Source organism: Vulpes lagopus, chromosome 11, assembly GCF_018345385.1.
Source record: "Vulpes lagopus strain Blue_001 chromosome 11, ASM1834538v1, whole genome shotgun sequence".
NCBI lineage: Eukaryota > Metazoa > Chordata > Mammalia > Carnivora > Canidae > Vulpes > Vulpes lagopus.
In genome coordinates this window covers 105,524,025-105,543,465 of record NC_054834.1, presented here as the reverse complement: position 1 = coordinate 105,543,465, position 19,441 = coordinate 105,524,025, and the positions used below count along the sequence as shown (strand labels likewise).

Sequence of the window (19,441 nt, the reverse complement as noted above, 5' to 3'; positions counted from 1 at the left end):
AAAAAATGGTTATTGAAAACTAAGTTAAGTTGGGATGAGACTATGTAGAGTGAAAGGATTTTTTTCTGATCTCTGAGAGGTCACTCATTTGATGGTAGTTCAGACTTTTACTTCCTGATGGTCCGATTTAAAAGACCAAGATTGAAAGACTTCAGATTTTAAAGATTTGGATTTAAATACATTGATAAATAAGCATTTAGCAGGAAGAGAGGTAAGGCATATTAGATCAATGAATTTAGGGAAAAAAATACAAATTTCACAACTTTTTCCATGCTGCAATTCTAGAAAGCAGACTGCAAGAATAGTGGAGTGAAGGTTAGGGAATTATATTACTAGATATTTTGCTGATCTCAGTTTTGGATTTTGTTAATTTTTCAAATGAAGAATACACCCCAGCTCTAAAACTACATGATGCCTCAGGTTGAAAAAAAAGCAGCAAATAATGAGAAACTTTACATGAGTATTTTTTATGGAAAGACTGCAAAAGATGATGTGCTGTTCTATAGTTGTACTGTATAACTTTTGTGTACTCTTTTAGCAAGTCTAGAGTATTTGTCTACTAATCAAATATGTTAAAATAGTTATAAAAGCAAAAACACATTTTGCTTTTGTTTATTTAATTTATATTTCCTGTGTTTCTATAAAACAAATCAAGGTTCATGGCTTCCTGTAAATATACTTTTAAATACATAGCACTAATTAGTCTAAAAAGTTTAACTGTGTTATTAAAAAAGATTTCTCTTTTCATAATAAAGAGTCAAACAGTGCTTCAAAGCTAAATGTAGCTAAATCATCAGTGTATTCAATGTTTGAATGCTTGATGAAGCCTTATTATTCTAGTTCTACTCGTTCTTTACACTGCTGAATTTAGTACCTCACATTGTACTCTATTGACAAGGAAATCTTTGAAGTTTCCAAGAAAACTATTAAAAAAATCAGATTATGGAGGAAAAAGTTTTCTTACTGGCTAATGGAATGATTTAAAATGATGGAGGAAGGAGGGTTATAAATCAAACAGAATTAGCTGTATGTCAATAAGTACTGAAGCTGGGTGATTGGTACATGGGAGGAGGGTTGATTTTACTATCCTTTCTCCTGTTTTTTGAAAATTTGAAAATATCCATTACTGAAAAGTAAACAAATACATAAATTAAATAAAAACAACTTATCAGAACATACACCTTTGTGGGGCACTTGGGTGGCTTAGTTAGTTAAGTGTCCAATTCTTTGATGTTAGCTCAGGTCATGATCCCAGGGTCATGAGATTGAGCCCCATGTCACTGGGCGTGGAGCCTACTTAAGATTCTCTCTCTTCCTTTCCCTTTGCGCCTCCCCCATTCTTTCTTTCTCTTAAAAAAAAAAAAAAAAAAAAAAAAGAAAGAAAATATACCTTTGTGATCTCCTGAAATTGGCCTGTGTCTTGGCAATTTAAGGATCTTAAAAATTGTGTTCGGGGATCCCTGGGTGGTGCAGTGGTTTAGCACCTGCCTTTGGCCCAGGGCATGATCCTGGGGGCCCTGGATCGAGTCCCGCGTCGGGCTCTCTGTATGATGCCTGCTTCTCCCTCTGCCTGTGTCTCTGCCTCTCTCTCTGTGACTATCATAAATAAATAAAAATTAAAAAAAAAATAAAAAAAATTGTGTTCATTAAAGGAAGAGCAAAAGAAAAAAAAAAAGCAAACGAAAAAAGGAAAGCAGGGAGAGAAAGACTAACCAGAAAATGATGCCCTAATGTAATTAATACTACTATTAATAACTGTTCTTATTAACCTTAATAATATGTTAGTGTTAATATTATTGAATGCTCTGGGGAAAATAACTCAATAACTTTTTAATAATATACTCTGGGTTTTTCTACTACTTTTAAAAATATATTTTACTTTATTTATTTTATTTTTAAAAATATTTTATTTATTTATTTATTCATGAGAGAAACAGGGAGGGAGAGAAGCAGGCTCCATGCAGGGGGCCCGACGTGGGACTCGATCCCAGGTCTCTAGGATCACACCCTGGGCTGAAGGCAAGCCCTAAACCGCTGAGCCATCCGGGCTGCCCTTATTTATTTTTTTTAACTAAGTTCTATGTCCAATGTGGATCTTGAACTCATAACTCCAAGATTAAAAGTCACGTGCTCTACTGATTGAGCCAGTCAGGCACCCCGTTGTACTTCCTTATTTTTGCATTTCTACTCTAAAGAGGACTGACAGCTAAGAAATATGTTTTCATCACTTTTTTTTTTTACATGGAAAGTGTGTTATTAGTCTTTTAGCGCGATTCAGGCTACTGTTACAATGTTTTTAAAAAGTCATTTTATATATTTGTACAATATAACATTTTAAAGTGTCTAGAGTTTGCAGGTCCCTTCCCCATCAGAGATCAGCACTGCATGGAGTTTTATTATTTTACCAAAAGAGAGGAACCATATAACTTCGCTGTGCACGTGTGCATGGGCTGGTGTGCACGTGTGTGCGCGCGGCTATTTATGTCTTAGTAGCATAGATGACTTGTAATTTACAAGCTGTAGAGTCATACAACGTGTGCTTGTCTCCATGGCAACCATCTCTAAGATAAATGCACTTCTGAACAATGATCTCAAAATAGTCTGTTAACCATTTTTGTAGATTTCCATTGTAGCAGCAAAAAAACAATTTTGAATATTTTTGATCCATTCCCTAACCAACAAAAGTAGACAACAAACATATTTCCAAATCCGTGAAGAAACTACGGTTAAGTGCAATAACAATTTCTATAATAAGCTCAAGATTTTGTTCAGTCTCATTTTCATTTTATGGGTTATCTGTATTTATTGCTTCTCCTGCAACTTTTTGGCTTCATACATTTTAGCCATTTATCCTCTTTTTGAGAGTTCTTGGCTATAAAATGAAGAGGAAGAAATGATCCTGCAGGTCTCTTGCAGCCCTGAGATTTTATGTTTTTATGATTTCTCTACTCAACTTGAAATATTATGAGAAAATGAGCTTGGAAAATAAAAATAATTGGGACCTAAGTCAGGCAATTTTTTCTCCTTTTACTCAGAAAGAGGAGAGTTAGGTTTTGTTTTCTAAAGAGTCTGCTTTATTAGTATTGTTGTATCTTTTTTTAAAAGATCTTTAATTTTTTTATTTGACAGAGCATAAGAGAGCATAGACGGGGGCGTAGGCAGGCAGAGGGTGTGGGAGAGACAGGCTCCCTCCTCAGCTGTCTCGGGAGCCTGATGCAGGGCTCCATCCCAGGACCCTGGGATCATGACCTGAGCTGAAGGCACACCAGCTCAGGTGCCCATACACTTTTTTTCTTTAAGTAGATTCCATGCCCAACATGGGGCTTGAACTCATGACCCTGACATCAAGAGATGTATGCTCTACTGAGCCAGCCAGGCACCCCTATAAAGGACAGTTTTAAAACTATTTATCATAATGACGGGATTGCTGTTCCTATAAATTCCAAATTTTTAGTCTTTTTTTTTTCCTATGTAAGTTGTCTACATGTTCTTAACCTTAATTAGAATATCTTAATTTTCTAAAAATGAAGGCAAGTTGAATGGAGTTCTTACATTGGGGGAAAAATCCTTTCTGTAGTTTTAAAGATGCTCATTTTGCACCCACTCCTCCACATCCCCTCGGTTGGAGTTTCAATATCCGAGTCCTCCAAGGGACTGGGAAAGTCTGTGACCCTAGATGGGCTGGGTCAGAATGTACCTCCATGGAGAGGACTGTAAAAAGCAGGGCTGATTCTCCCCAACCCTTTTCAGTTCCTGGGGAATGGAAGGCTGATTCCTTGGGTTTTCGTGTCTCTACCACTCCTCCTCCCCCGCCCCAACCACCTCTGGGGCCAGAACATTCTCTCTCCCCCAAGATTTGTAAGGAGAGGGGAGGGGCAGTTTCCCTAAGCTTTCACTCAGAGCAGCCTGCAGCAGAACTGTCAACGCCACACTTTCTTTTCCTTGGAGAGCAATCCTTACTTGGGGCCCAAATAAGGATTCTTTGATCCTTTAGAATTCCTTTGAAGTAGTTTCCTTCCTTTGGAGTATCACGTCTTCTCTCAGAGCTCATCTGAATGCTGCTATGTCCTCCTCTTGTACTTTCCCCAGGGAGAGGAAACTTCCTCCTTCTCTTATCTGGGTTATAGGTGTTTCTAGCAGCGCACCTTGGCCAGACCACTGAAACCATCATCATGGTTATTCTTGCCAAACCCAGACTCCCTCTCACACGTACCAACTCCTCCTAGGCCTTCCCCCTCAGCGCAAGGCTGGCTGCCTCGGGACCTCATCCATGCTAACGAAGGAAAAGAGGGGCTGGAGAACTGGGGTCTACCTTTGGGATACAAGTATATTTCAAAAGCAGCCTTTGCAGTCAGGGCCATTACATTTTCTGGCTCGCCTCAAGCATGTGGGGACTTTCAGAAGGTCGGGCGGCACCACAGAATGCCTACAAAAGGCATACTTTGCGCAATGGCCCCTTCAGCCAACAAAAGGGATGATTTTGGCATTGGGTTTTGTGAATGCCACAGAAAACGCAAAGAACCCCAAGTGGAAACTTCACGTCGGTTTCCACAGGTTAGTGAATTTTATATCTAAATGTCCAACTCTGGGGATCCCTGGGCGGCTCAGCGGTTTAACGCCTGCCTTTGGCCCAGGGTGTGATCCTGGAGTCCCGGGATCGAGTCCCACGTCGGGCTCCCTGCATGGGGCCTGCTTCTCCCTCTGCCTGTGTCTCTGCCTCTCTCTCTCTCTCTCTCTCTGTGTCTCTCATGAATAAAAAAATAAAGTCTTTAAAAAATAAAATAAAATAAAAGTCCAACTCTATCAGTCATTGTCCACAGGCCACGTAGGACTGGAAACGGCAGTGCTTGCCTTGTCTTGACCATTTCTTTTTGGACCATCAAGGTTCCAGGTGTCCCTCCCTCAAGACCCATTTCATATAAAAGAATCTTGGGTTATGACCCAAGTACTTTGAAGGAGCCTGAGCGGTAGTTTAGTATTTCATCTACTTTCTCCTTTCTGCTAAGAATCTGAAGATGAGTAATACCATAATGCTTTAAGTATCAAGAGCTTACAGTGTTACTCATATCACATCAAGTTGGTGATCTACATGCTTTTATTATAGGGCCTACTTTACCAATAAATACACACCTTCTAGTTCTCAAAAACTAAATAGAAGACCAAGAACTTCTATCAAAAGCCTCAGCTAGCAGCAGACATGTAACAGGTTTCAATAAGACCTGAATATCCTTGTTTTCTTTCACTGACATGGAATTGCTTAGAAATTTCTTAGTAGGGATATGCTATGACTCCTGTGACTATAAGAATTTAAGTTGTGTTTAATCTATGTAATTATAAATAGTATCCTTACACGCAAAATTGTTTTTATTTTGGATTTTTTTTTTCCTTAGGGAATTTCCAGTAGTCAAATATTCAATTTATGTAAGTATTTATATACCTGTATTTAGAAGTTATGGATATTTTGAATGTTTTTCACATATATGTCCAAACTGACCTCCAAAAGGGTTACAGCACTGTTTAAAAGTGGTCTTTTTACTTCATAAGCAGCTTATCTTTATTTTTATTTATTTATTTATTTCACAGAGTGAGCACAAGCAGGAAGAGGAGAAGTAAGACCTTGGGACCATGACGCTTGATCCCAGGACCCAGGGACTGTGACCTGAGCCGATAGCAGTTGCCCAACCAACTGAGCCACCCAGGTGCCCAAAAGCACCTTATTTTTAAATTTAATTTTTGTTTTCCAAAGTATGAAGTCTTGCTGCTCTAATTTTTGGAAATCTCCTTTTTCCCGTACCATAAATTCATGAAGAAAATGCAGTTTGGATTTTTTGTGCTATAGGAAGGAAAAGGCATTTGATATCATGGATAACACAAAACTATAAAGATTAATATTTTTCTATGTTGTTGTAGCTCTTTTTCTTACAATGAATCTTAGGCTTAACTTAAAATTTACTAAACAATAACTAAATGGGGAGTATATTTATGAAGCTTGTCAAACTAATATAATTGCCAATATAATAAGCTAAATTTCCTAAAGCTATAGCCAATATTGCCAGCAAAAATGCTCTTCCATTATTTTTTTGGATATGAAAAAAGGAGAAACTGTTCTTAGGCTGAGTCAGTCAAAGTGATTTTTGTAATTTTCTTGCCAATTAGGGTAAATATCTAGCAAATGTTTAATAGTAACCTAAAAAAGGTTTTGTTTAACAAAATACTTTGCTATGATTTTGAATATTATCTGATCAAAAAAAATTTTTTTTGACTTACACCTACGTACCAGCCAGAGAGCTTTTCACATAAGCAAATTCTCATAGTCACAGTTGCCTGAGATGAAAATATACAGAACAAGCACTGGGTGAGTATTATTGTGGACAGGACAGGTAACAAAAGGCCTGGTGGCTTTCCTCCTGCCAGTCCTCAAAGACTCGTGAGTCACCTAGAAGAAAAAATATATCATTGTTTTTCAGTAGGTGGTTTATCTTTCTTTCAACCCAGTGACTCAGCACAATGAATGTGCTTGGTGCATTCTTTATTTGCTTCTCTGATCAAAGCAAGATTTAGGAAGCGCCACTCAGATAGCTGTGATATCACATGCTGCTAGCTTAGCTTCAGTTTGATAAAGAGATACGTATTTAACTGTTCTTAAATTTACCACTTGGTTTCGCTAATTGCTAGTCATGCCCCTTGGATATTTATCCTTATGGTCTCCTCTTTTAAAAAATCTGGCTAAACATTACCATTAAAAAACGTGAAAATAAAATTAACCCTCTTAAGAATACTATTTATAATTCTAGGTCCTTCCTTAGGAAACAATAACTACTGGTCTTTTTTTTTTTTTTTTAGATTTTATTTCTAAGTAGTCTTTAAATTCAACATGGGGCTTTAACTTACAACCCTGAGATCAAGTGTTTCATATTCCACCAACGGAACCAGCCAGGTACCCCTAAATAGTTGTCTTTTTTTTTAGTATTATTTTTTAAGATTTTATTCATTCGTGAGAGACACACAGAGAGAAGCAGACACAGGCAGAGGGAGAAGCAGGCTCCCTGCGGGGATCCCGAGGTGGGACTCGATCCCAGAATCCTGGGATCATACCCTGAGCCAAGGCAGATGCTCAACCACTGAGCCACCCAGGCATCCCAATAGTTGCCTTTTAAAAAATAATTCAAAGTAGGTGGATGAGGTAACTAGGTGATGGGCATTTTATGGAATAAACACTGGGTGTTACACGTAACTGATGATTCACTAAATTCTACCTCTGAAATTAATAATACACCATATGTTAATTAAATTGAAATTAAATTTTTTAAAAAAGAAAAATAATTTAAAGTGATCTCTTCATCAAGATCCCCTAGTTATTTATTATTTATATTATAATAATTTATTATTTATTATAAGAACTTAAGAATTTATTATTTATTACAATCATTTATTACTTATTATAAGAATTTAAATAAATTTAAATCTTCTGGTTTGGATTACAGACAAATTAAAATCCTTTACAGTCAAGTTTGGGAAAATGTTACGTGTCAAACTTGGGTAATGGGTACATGGGATAATTATACTCTACTCTTTTTATGTTTGAAACAATTTTGCAATAAAAATTAAAACTTAGAAAAACCTTCCTTTTGAATAAATATCTCTTGAAATTAAAGAAATACCTCTTTTTAAAAAAATATTTTATTCATTTATTCATGACAGACACAGAGACTCAGAGACACAGGCAGAGGGAGATGCAGGGACCCCGATGTGGGACTCGATCCTGGGACTCCAGGAACATGCCCTGGGCTGAAGGCAGGTGCTAAACCACTGAGCCACCCTGGGATCCCCTAAAGAAATACTTCTTGAAGTAAAAAAGACACATGAAGAAAAATAAATCTTTTGTATGAATTAAACAAAACTGTCTCCCATGGAGGGAAGGGGGAAAAAATCCCTTAATCTTAGCATTTGGTTATATTTTTACATGATGTCACAGAATTTGAGGCACCTTACTTAACTCTGGTAACTGTAGTCAAGTCCATCGTTTTGTGTCAAACTGTTACTTAATGTTAAATAATGCTGGTAGTGGTGGCGCTTGCACTTACTTTATATCCATGTTTTGCCTACCTGGAAAAGCATTAGCAGTGGAAAAAAAAATAGGGCCAATTATATGGTGGTAGAGTGGGAACTTGCCACCTGGCAGGAGTATATTATCAATGTTCAAGGACACGTTTCATGTCCAGGCATTTGAAAACCAACCAACACTGAATTTTCTTAGAATTCATTGCTTCTTCCATTTTTGTGATCCTTTCATGTATCCTAGGTCCCTTTCTTGCTCGAGTTAAGTTTGTAAAGTCTTACTTCTTACGAACAGAGTGTGTATCAGCAACAGATTTCCAAATGTGCGGCTTTATACAGAGCAGCTTTGAAAACCAAAAAGCTGGCTGAGTCTGCTTTAAGCAGCAGGTTTCTGAGACTAAATTTACAATTTCCCTGCAATCATTCCGAGGCCGACTAACTGTGGCTTATGTAATGTGCAGAAGCCACAGGAGCTCTTTAAAGCAGTGCACATTTCATTAAGGAGGCAGCCAGCCCTGTATTGCACGTAACAATAGGAGAAAAGGATAGGGAGGCAAATGATAACCTGCATGCAATTCAAAGCCTTAGTGCTCAACAGCAGTTTCCATCTTTTCCTCGCGCTAAGCTGTTTAGTCAAGGTATTCAACTGAAAGAAAAACAAAACAACTTGAATTTCTTGCTTTCCGGACTCTTTCCCACCTTCTGCTGGAGGTGCCAAAGTTCTGGCAGCCAGAGGTAGATAAAGAGAGAACCTGAGTCATCCATCTACAGTGGGATGTTTAGTCCTGATATTAGCCTGATAAGAAGATTACCATGGAGTTGATCTATCTAACAGATAACAGAACTACCATAACTACTTGCGATTTAAATCAATTTACAGGGACGCCTGGGTGGTTCTGGGGTTGAGCATCTGCCTTTGGCTCGGGTTGTGATCCTGGGGTCCTGGGATCGAGTCCCGCATCACGCTCCCTGCAGGGAGACTGCTTCTTCCTCTGCCTGTGTCTCTGACTCTCTCTCTGTGTCTCTCATGAGTAAATAAATATAACCTTTTAAAAAAATTTAAAAAATATATCAATTTACAAATGCTTACTGTTCATGTCAAACTATTCTATAATTAAAATCTGACATAAGAAAGTGTTTATGTATATACATATATACACCTATATGCAAAAGTTTGCTTTAATATGCTCCTAATATTTTAAATGCAGAACCTACTATATAAAATAAGTGATGTTTTGAAACTAGTTAGAAGTAGTTGTCCTTGCTTTATAAACTAAAAGTTAATTGCTTATCCTATCATTTCAAATATGGCACAAATAAAGAGCATTAGGAATGGGAGAAACACAAAAAGTATGAAAAATCGGAATAAATTCTGATTCTGGGGCAGCCCTGATGGCCCAGCGGTTTGGCCCTGCCTTCAGCCTAGGGCATGATCCTGGAGACCAGGGATTGAGTCCCATGTCAGACTCCCTGCATGGAGCCTACTTCTCCCTCTGCCTATGTCTCTGACTCTCTCTCTCTCTCTGTGTCTGTCATGAATAAATAAATAAAATCCTTAAAAAAATAAATAAATTCTGATTCTTGAAGTTTTATTGTGAAAATAGGAATTACAAATAGTGGAAGAAATGGTAAAACTTTAACATGCAGACAATCCAGGTGGGGCAGTTGTATATTTATAATTTCAAAGCAGGATAAAAAAAAGGATTTGGTAGTAGCAGCTTAGTTTTTAGGATAGTGGTTAAGTAACACTGGATTTGAATTTAAGCGGGAATACAAATTTGAATTTAAGCATCAGCGAACACCTGACTTATTGTAAACATTTAGACTTCAGTGATGTTTTAATGGGGAAAAAATCATCTTATAATGAGTTTATAATATTTTAGCATAATGTATATTTTATAATAAGAAATGTAATGTTCTTAACATTTGCACATAATCAACACTTAGAAGCTTAATGATTATGGTGTGTGTCTAACATGAAATAGTGAAAATATCATTTTCAGAAATGATTACTTTGTAATAGGAATCTGTCAAGCAAAGCAATGTTAATACAATTAGGTGGGCTTTTAATTTTTTTTTTCAAATGTTAAAGCGCAGTGAGTTAGCTATATTATTCCCTAACCACTTCTCTCAACTCCTTTGCTACTTTCTCCCTCCTTTGCATTCACTTCAAAAAAGAAAAATCACAACTTTCCATCTTTCTTTGTGCCATTCTCAATATAGAAAATTACACAACTGAGCAGACTGGGGCAGTAATAATAATAATAATAACCATAACAGTAGTAATCATAGGCAACATTTATTCTCAATTGTATAAGGTACGGTGCTAAGAATTATCTCATGCATTCGTCACAACAATGATGCCCATTTAAGGTGAAAAATTGAGATTTAGAGAGCTTTAGTCACACGTTCAACGTCACGTTGCTGCATGTGGCAAAGGCAGGATCCAGCTCTAGCAGTCTGACCTCAGAGCTTAGGCTTTCCTCTGCGAATCATTTAAATATATAACACCAAGCTCAAATGAACACTTAACATTTTTCTGACACATGACCTTCCGTTTAGTCTAATGAACTATTTGTTACGAATATGAAACACATTAATCCACGAAAAGCACTTGGAATAGAACATGACACATTGCAAGTACTCAGTAAATATTAGCTAATATTATCTTGTCTCTCCCTACAACCCCCAATCAAAAATCAGTCTGGCTCTATGTTATCTGCTTCCCCATCATCCCTTTCCTTCCTGTTTCATCAAAGCTTTATTTATTTATTTGAGAGAGAGAGAGAGAGAGAGAGAGAGAGAGCGCGCGCACACGTGTGCACCAGAGCTGGGGGGGGGGGTAGGAGAGAGAATCTCAAGCGGACTCCATGCTGAAGGGGAGGTAGGGGCAGGGCGGGGTGCAGTGGGGCCAGTCCCTGGACCCTGAGATCAAGACCTGAGGCAAAGCCAAGAGTTGGATGCCACCCACGTGCCCCAAAGCTTCTGCTCTTTTGATTATCCTATTTCTCTGCGCTGAGTTATAAAATCTCCCTTTCCATAGGATAATTTGGCAACCACCACTGAAAATAAACAAAAACCCTCCCTTAACCCCTCCAGATACTGCCCCAGTCTTTGGTCCCTTTCATAATTATTTTGAGTCTCAGTTTGCTGGCTCTTGATCTTAAAAGTTGGGAGTTCCTTAGGGCTTTCGACTGATTTTATTTTATTTTTTAAAAATACTTCCTCCAAAAATGATCTCATCTATCCCTGTGGCTTCAAATAATCCATATTCTGATGATCCCAGATTTGTATCTGGGACCTGATACAGACTGTATCTGACCTACGTCTAGGTCATTCCTTGGATGTCCATCCAGTTCAGTACACTCAATATCCCTCCAAATTTTTGAAAGACTGTTTACTTTTGGGGTCTGCTAAATGTAAAAATGTTGGGTCTCATATGTTCAGCTGGAACTTAAGTATCATCATAGGTTTATCCTGTATTCTTTTTTAAAGAATATTTATTTATTTATTCATGATAGACATAGAGAGAGAGAGAGAGAGGCAGAGACACAACAGGAGGAGAGAGAAGCAGGCTCCATGCCGGGAGCCCGATGCGGGACTCGATCCCGGGACTCAAGAATTGCACCCTGGGCCAAAGGCAGGCGCCAAGCCGCTGAGTCACCCAGGGATCCCCTTATCTTGTATTCTAATTCAAGTTTTGTTCTACCATTGACTTTGCTAATTTTCTATGCATTCTCATATTTAAAAGAAGACTTAAGATCAAACTAAAAAGAGCCACCAATATTTGTATATACTGATTCATATTTTATCATCTACCATTTTAAAAAAGATTTTATTTACTTATTGTAGAGAGAGAGAGCACGAGCAGAGGAGGGACAGAGGGCGAGGCTGACTCCCCACTGAACAGGGAGCTCCATACGGGACTGGGTCCCAGGACCCTGAGCTCATGACCCCAGCAGAAGGCAGACACTTAAGCGACCGAGCCACCCAGGCATCCTTGTCATCCACTACTTAAGTGTAAGTCTAAGCATAACACTTATCTAAAACAAAACCAAGAAACTCACAAATCCTTTGTATTGGGAAAATAAGAAGTGAAACCAATCATAAAATTTTTCATTACATTAGAATTTTTCTACAGGGAAAACTGAAGTTTTCTGGGTGACTTTAATAGGAAAGACAAGTCTATCATTAGTTTTGCAGAGCGGAAGCAAAAAAACACCTGTGAAGTGCCTTATCAGAGATCCAGCCCGCTAAAAGATGAATCTAATTGGGTGTGAATGGTCAAGATCAAGACTGTTAACAAATTTTTCATTGTTTTCTTTTTGAACTTTCTGGCTCGGTCCTATGTCTGGCATCTCTTCTGCTGATTACTGGAAACATCTTATGTTTCATTTAGGCCTGTCTTCGTTACTCCTTTGCAATACCAAGTTGCAATCTCTGGCTAAGTCTGAACTCCTTACTTCATTTACTACAGATACTGGGATACTGTTGCTCCATCTGTTCCCTATCCTCTTTCCTAATTATTTTCCAGTACAGTACATTTTCATGCCTGGTTGTCTTTGGATGTATGGGGTACAGAACTTCAAGTATTGATTTAGCCATATATGTTACTGTCTATGAACACTGTTAAACAGTGAAATCTTCGATTGTTCTTCTCCATACTTCTTCACCCCAACTTGGTTCTTCTGTTTGCAATATGGTCCAAACAAATGTAGTCTTTAAAACAATTTTTAAAAACGCCAATTCCTTGTAAAACTCCATTAATTTCTATTTTATAGGTGGTCTGACCCTTCCCACTTTTTTTCTTTCTGTGCTCGATTCTATCAGAATGTAGCAGTTTCCCAAAGGAAGGGATGGAGGATAGAGAAACCCAATCTGCTGCACCATGCTCTCTAAGGCTGTGAGAAATTTGGCCCTCTATCTCTGAAGTCTGATGGGGAAAAGAAAATGTTGCATTTGTCTTGAAGAACAAGTGGAACATTACCTTTGACAAGGAACATCCTAATCAAATGGCTCTATCCCAAGAACCCAAAATGATGGGTTTTGGGTTCTTTTGTCAACTCTCTCCTTGCCTTAAGCATGGAGGCACCACAAGGCTGGGACTGGTCTCATAAGTGATTTTTAAAATTAGACTGAAATATTCCTCATGATTAGCAAAAAGCAATACAGAAATAATTTTTATCCTAATTTTCTGGAGAAAATAAAGCTAAAGAAAGCTATCTAAAAAAGCTGGCATATTAGGGGAAAATATGACAGAGTCTAGCTGTTATTTGAAGAGTTTAAAGAAGGGTCCTAGATGGCAGTCATTGCATCCTGGTTTCCTGTGGCCGAATGAGGTTAAGTGTAGAAGAACTGGCAAAAGGAAAGCTGCATCGGTCTCTTAAGGAACATTCTTGAAAGCTTATATCCTATTGGCCAGAATGTCAGTCATATGGCCATAGTGGGCTGCAAGAGATGCTGGGAAATGCAGTTTTTATTTAATTTCTAAGGGAGAAAGAGACCATGGATATTGAAGGATAGTCTATAACCCTTGTCACAGTCAGCAATGGTCTCAAATTATCTTTATTATCCTCAAGTTCCTCAAAGTCATCTTTTGTTCTCTGGCTTTCTTTTTTTCTTCTTCTCCACTGAATTTTTTTTTTCCTGCCTTAGCATTCCTAAGCCTATATACTTACTGTTCCACTTTTCTTTCCACCTTCATTTCTCATTCTGTCTTTTGTGTATGTAATGAACATTCTTATTATTTTCCTGCTATTTTTGCCTTTACTAAAGTTGAACTTCGTGCATAGAATGTCATTTTCTACAGGTTTGTAGGTCCAAGACTTCACACTTTAATTCAAAGTTCAATTATAGGTTATTCTGAAAAGGGTTCCTAGAAGCTTCAGTTTGAAACCGTTCTCTTTAGGTCTTGTCCTATAGCCTTGTATCTCAGGCTGCCTCATGTTAGAGCTGTTTCCTATTTCTTTTCTCATCAGGATATGAGTTTAAGGAGATCAAAATTTATTATCGTACATAGCTGCATATGTCCTCAAAAAAAAAAAACAGTACTCTGCATATTTTAAGTATTTGATTATTTTAATGTATTATTTAGAACTGGATAATATTCATTAAATCCATCCACAATTGTTACTGTAAATGATCAAATGTTTTATAATACCTATATAAAGAGCTGTGTGCCATAGATTAGTTTCTGAAATTTTATGAGTAGAATTTTTATAATTGAATCATTGTAAAATATATTTGGGAGCCACAAATTATAATTCTATTATAAGTTCTTCTATAAGGCCAACTTCACTCCTCCTACAATTTAAATATTTTCTAGTTTGGATTTCCAAATCCTTACTTTGCATTTTGCTTAGAGTGAGTACATTTTGCCTGGCTTAGAAAACAATTTTTCAAATTTAGATACATAACTTTTTAAGAATCAGATTTATTGAGATAATTTATATACAATAAAATTCACACTTTCTTAGGCATACTGGTCTCAGCCAGTTAATTTTACTAGTTAATTTTCTAAGATTACTACAAATTTGAAGCTATTATCTACTTTCTATATCTCTGAAGGCTTACAATTTTAATGATCTCTGAATACGTTATAGGGACAAAACAGTAGAAATCTCTTAACTGAAGGGAAACTATTTGGAGATCTTTAGTACCAAAGGAACTGTTAAGACTATGCTTTACATGATGAGGGGAATAATTTATCTCCAGTAATGCTTTTAAAGCTTAGTTTCCTAATCTTTTTTAAAATTTTATGCTTTTCCAGAAAGCTATGTATGGTAGGAAAAAAACATAACAGGCACACTTTTTCATAATAGCCTTATAGGCTGATTAACATGATACAGCATATATTTTCAAAGACTGAAGAACCGAAAGAAAATATAAAATGATACATACTGACTACAACTGCCATAAAATCATCTGTACATGGTAAAATATATAATTACCTTAGCTCTGATAGTATAGTTTTTATACATATAGGCAGATACTTGAAAGGGTTGAATCTTAGCAACAAAATGCTTTTTGATGCAAACTGTAGAAAAAAAAATGCAAGAATTATGAATACTTCATCTAGATCTAGTCCCTTTTATTCAAATAGGCATATTCTATTTTCAGTCTACGGTCAATATGTCTAGAAATAAAAACTGGATAATGAACGAGTATCTACAGAGTTCTCCCTCTATTGGGTATTCTGAATTATAAGCAGGTACAAGTGTTCAAGTTCATGTGGAAACTTTTCTTGAGGAGTAACAGTTGTGTTCAAATTATAATATGGTGCCATTTCCTTGTTCTCTTTATACAACACTTTTGAAAAACTGGAAAATGATGTAAACTTTCTTTTTTCAAACAATTTATTTATATGAGCAGAGAGAGAGAGAGAGAGAGAGTGTGTATGTGTGTGTGTGTGTGTGTGTATGAGCAGGGGGGAGAGGCAGAGGGAGTAGCAGACTCTGGGTTGAGCAAGGTCCCAGGTGAGGCTGGATCCCAGGACCCCAAGGTCATGACCCGAGCTGAAGACAGATGCTCAATGGACTGAGCCACCCAGGCGCCCCGTGATGTAAACTTTCATTGGTGGGACTCTGTAGGTCTGCTTCTAGCTAAATTTGTTTGTGGTCGCCCCAAAGAGCACATCTTTCCCTCCACATCCAACATCTTTCAGTTCCCTTCTTGGCTGGTCTCAAACCCCTCATGCAGCTTAGTTTCTCCCAGATCCATCACTGTGGCAGGCTCCAGATAATCGCCTCCTCTAAAGTTTTAACTATCAGGTTGGAGAGTAACCAGATAAATTAAATCCCCCAACAGGTTACTGAGTAATAATAGCTCAATAGGTCATCTCTCTGAGGCGTCTGGATTAAAAAAAAAAAAAAAAAAAGGACTCTAGGTACAAAGCCTTCATTCAAGGCAAAGCAGTTCTATTTGCAGAATTTAAAGCGCAGTGTCAGGTCTGATTGGTGGATGTTGGATTCCTCTAACGTCCCTTAAGTCAAATGCATTCAGTCCATTCCCTTTCCCTTGTCAAGACGTTAAAATAAAGATTTCTGTAGGAATAGTACGTGTCTCAGCTTTAAAGACTTTAAAAAAGCCATTCATCATCATTTCCTTTTCCTAAAGCGTTTTGATCGATGCAGCGATAGCTTATTTGCTCTTAGAATGTCTTTTTTTTTATTTTTGCAGGTGCCAGAGCATTTTGTCATCCACTTAAAATTAAGGAATACACTGGGAACATCGACCCTGGAAGGAAGTTCAGGGCAGACCCTCCTGGCTCCGCTCAGGCCGCTGACCCAAGTGCCTGGTTCCTCCCCTTGGGGACCGAGGGCCGCGTTAGAGCGCGGCCGGGGAGCAGCACGCACAGCGGGCGGGAAAGTAGGAGGTTTCCAAGAGGAGGTGGGAGTTCGGGTGGAGGCCCCGCCAACGAACCTGGGGCTCCCGCAGGCCGGGGCCCACGAGACTCCTCTCCGGACGGGAGCCGCCAGGAACGGATTCCGGGCGCGGAGCATCTCCGGAGCTCCAGCCGCCCTCGCTTCCGACCTCGGGTCCCCACTGGGGGCGGGGCGGGGGGACGGGGAGGGAAGGGCTTGGGGCCACCGCCCTCCACCGCCCCCCACCGCCCCCTCCACCCCCTCCACCCCCTCCACCCCCTCCGGGGGGCGCTGCGGGGACTCGTAGGAGCGCCGTGTGGGGAGCAGGGGGGGCCGCAGGGACGCGCGACCCCTCTGGGGCCCGCCCGGGGATCCCGTCCCGGGCGGCGGAGGCGGGGAGGCCGGGCGGGGCCGGGAGGTGGGGAGGTGGGGAGGCGGGATGCGTGGGGGGGACCCCGGCGGCGGGAAGGTGGGAGGGCGGAGCCGGGGATGCGGGGGCGGGGCCAGGAGGCCGGGGGCGGGACAGAGAGGCGGGGCCCGGAGGCGAGGGGGCGACTGGGAGCCCGGGAGGGGCGGAGCCTAGAGTGCGGGGGGCGGGGCCGGGATGCGAGGCCCGGAGGCGAGGGGCGGGCCTGAATGCGGGGGGCGGGGCCAGGAGGCCGGGATGCAGGGCCAAGCGGCCGGGGGGCGGGGCCGAGAGGCGACTGGGAGCCCGGGGGCGGGGCCGGGGGCGGGGCCGGGCGTGGCGGCGGCGGCCCCCTCCCCTTCCCTCCCCTCCCCCCGGGCGCCGCTCCCCGTCCGGCCTGGCGGGGGCGCCCGAGCGTCGGATCAGGTGACCGAGCGTCCGTCCGGGGCTGCGGGAAGCGGCCTCGTTCTCAGCCGCCGGAGACGCCGCCGCCGCCGCCACACCTCGCGGAGGAGCCGGGGAGGGCGGCGCGGAGGGCGGCGGGGCGCAGGGCGGCGCGGGCGGAAGGGCGGCGGGCGGGAGGCGGCGGCGGGGGCCGCGGGGGCGCGGGCGCGGGCGGCTGCGGGGCCGGGCCCGAGGCCGGTGTGGGCGCCGGGGTCATGGGCGCGCTGCCCTGAGCCGGAGGCCGCGGCGGGGGACGGGGCGCGAGGCGGCGGCGGCGGCGGCGGCGGCGGGGCCCGGCACCATGTCGCGCGCGGTGCTGCAGCCCAGTCAGCAGAAGCTGGCGGAGAAGCTCACCATCCTCCACGACCGGGGCGTCGGCATGCTGACTCGTCTCTACAACATCAAGAAGGTGCGCGCGGGCCGGCGAGCGGGGGCGGGGGCGGCGGCGGGGGCGGGGGGCGCGGGGCCGGGCCCGGGCGGCCGCCGAGCGCCGCGGCCTGCGGGCGGGTCCTGCGGGCGCGTCCTGCGGCCGGGCCCGGGGCCGGGGTGACGCCGCGTCGGCCGTCCGCGCCCCCCCGCGGCCCCCCCAGCGGGGTCCCGGGGGAGGGGGAGGGGAGGGGAGGGGGAGGGGCGGCGCGCGGCGAGCGGGGGCGGCGGGGCCTGGGAGGGCAGGGGCCGCCCGCGGGGGGGCCGCGAGGGTGGAACCAGTTTTCTTCCGAAATACTTGTGGCCGTGAGTCACTGCGACCGGAATAACCGCCTCCCCCCGCCCCTCCCCACCTGGTCCGACGCCCCGGGCCCGTCCCCCGCTCGCTGCGGGCGCAGGACCGAGAGCGCCCCCGGTGCGGCCCGCCGCGGCCCAGAGCCCCGGGAGAGTCTGCAGATGGCTCCGCCGACTGAGCCAGGGCCCGTCCAGGTAGAGCGGACGCGGCCAGGCCCCTCCCTCCCGGTCAAGGCAGAGCCGGTCGGTGCGCCCAGGGCCTCGGTCGGAGGGGAACGAGGGCTCCGAGGGCACGGCCGGCCCCTGGGTCTCCAGCGTTGGCCTTTCCGTGTCTGCCGAGCGTCCCCTCGGGCTGGACGCCGCCGGGACCCCAGCGTGCGTCCCTCGGGGCTGCTGCTGCTGCTGCGGACACGGTTCTGAAATGCAGACAGTGAGGTTCGAGCGCGAAAGTAGATCGCCGCAGCCGTTTGCCGAGGATCCTGGCCGCCCAGGGAGGACTGTGCGCCTCAGGGTAGGGCACACGGTGTGTAGGGATCGCTGCTCCTGTGGCCCGGCGCGGTGCAGCTCACCCGAGCTGGCCCCCACCCAGCTCAGCGCGGCCTGGAGAGCCCCTGAAACCGTCCAGGTTGTCACATGGTGGGCGGAGCAGGAGCGCAGCATCTTTACAAAGAAGCCGTCGGCCTTGACCCGAGAGCCTCGGCCACACGCTTGTGCACTTGCAAAGAACTTGATTTTCCTGACTCACAGGCTGTGTTGACCTGAGCTTTCTGGCCAGATTATTATGCTTCTTGACAGACTCTGAAACCGGTTCCTCTAGGAGCTTTGTCCAAAAGGACGAGCAAGGCAAACAGTACTGAAAATTACTAGACCTGTGGTATTGTGGTTAGAGGAAATGGTTACGATGGTTTTCAGAAGAGGAAGTGAGAGTGACATCAAAAGTGATTTGGGTGTTTGGGCGACCTACCTTTCCAAGCGTGCCTTGAAACACGTTTATGGTGTAAAATACACCCAGACTTTACCTCCTCCACCCTCATATAAATTATACAGAAGATTAAGCCGAGTTTTAAGCGTTTCAACTCGTATTATTTCAGTTCGCTGCCTCAGAAGCATATTTTTTCACTTCCTGTTTGTTGAGGAACTTCAGGCTCTTCTATTACTGAGCTACTGAAATTTAAAATGGATCGAACCCCAATGGTGACATCCCAGGGTCAAATATTTTTGAGTTACTGGAATGTGTTTCAGCCTTTAACACATATTTAGAATTTATTGAGGAATGTTTTGTCTCCCCTGCCTGATGGTGAGTTCCCTCTGGGCAGGGAGAGTGCTGCTCATTTTTGAATTACTTGTGCTCAGGCCCTTACCTGGTCTACGGAGTCTTGAGTCAAGTCTTGTTGAAAAGGACGAAGACACAGTATGTCTTAGGTTATACGTATATGTTTCGCATATGAGC

At 42.7% G+C, this 19,441-nt stretch overlaps 1 protein-coding gene across 2 annotated transcripts in view; it reads left to right on the top strand.

Annotated features, from left to right (window-relative positions):
• Positions 1 to 17,443: 17,443 nt before the first annotated feature.
• The window catches only part of NCKAP1 (NCK associated protein 1), a 101,955-nt gene continuing 99,957 nt past the window's right edge, over positions 17,444 to 19,441 (top strand). For both annotated transcript variants that reach the window (XM_041773907.1, XM_041773906.1), the window contains exon 1: positions 17,444 to 17,680. In XM_041773907.1, coding sequence (XP_041629841.1) covers positions 17,573 to 17,680 — 108 coding nt within the window. In that variant the 5' untranslated portion in view covers positions 17,444 to 17,572. The remainder of the gene's footprint in view (positions 17,681 to 19,441) is intronic.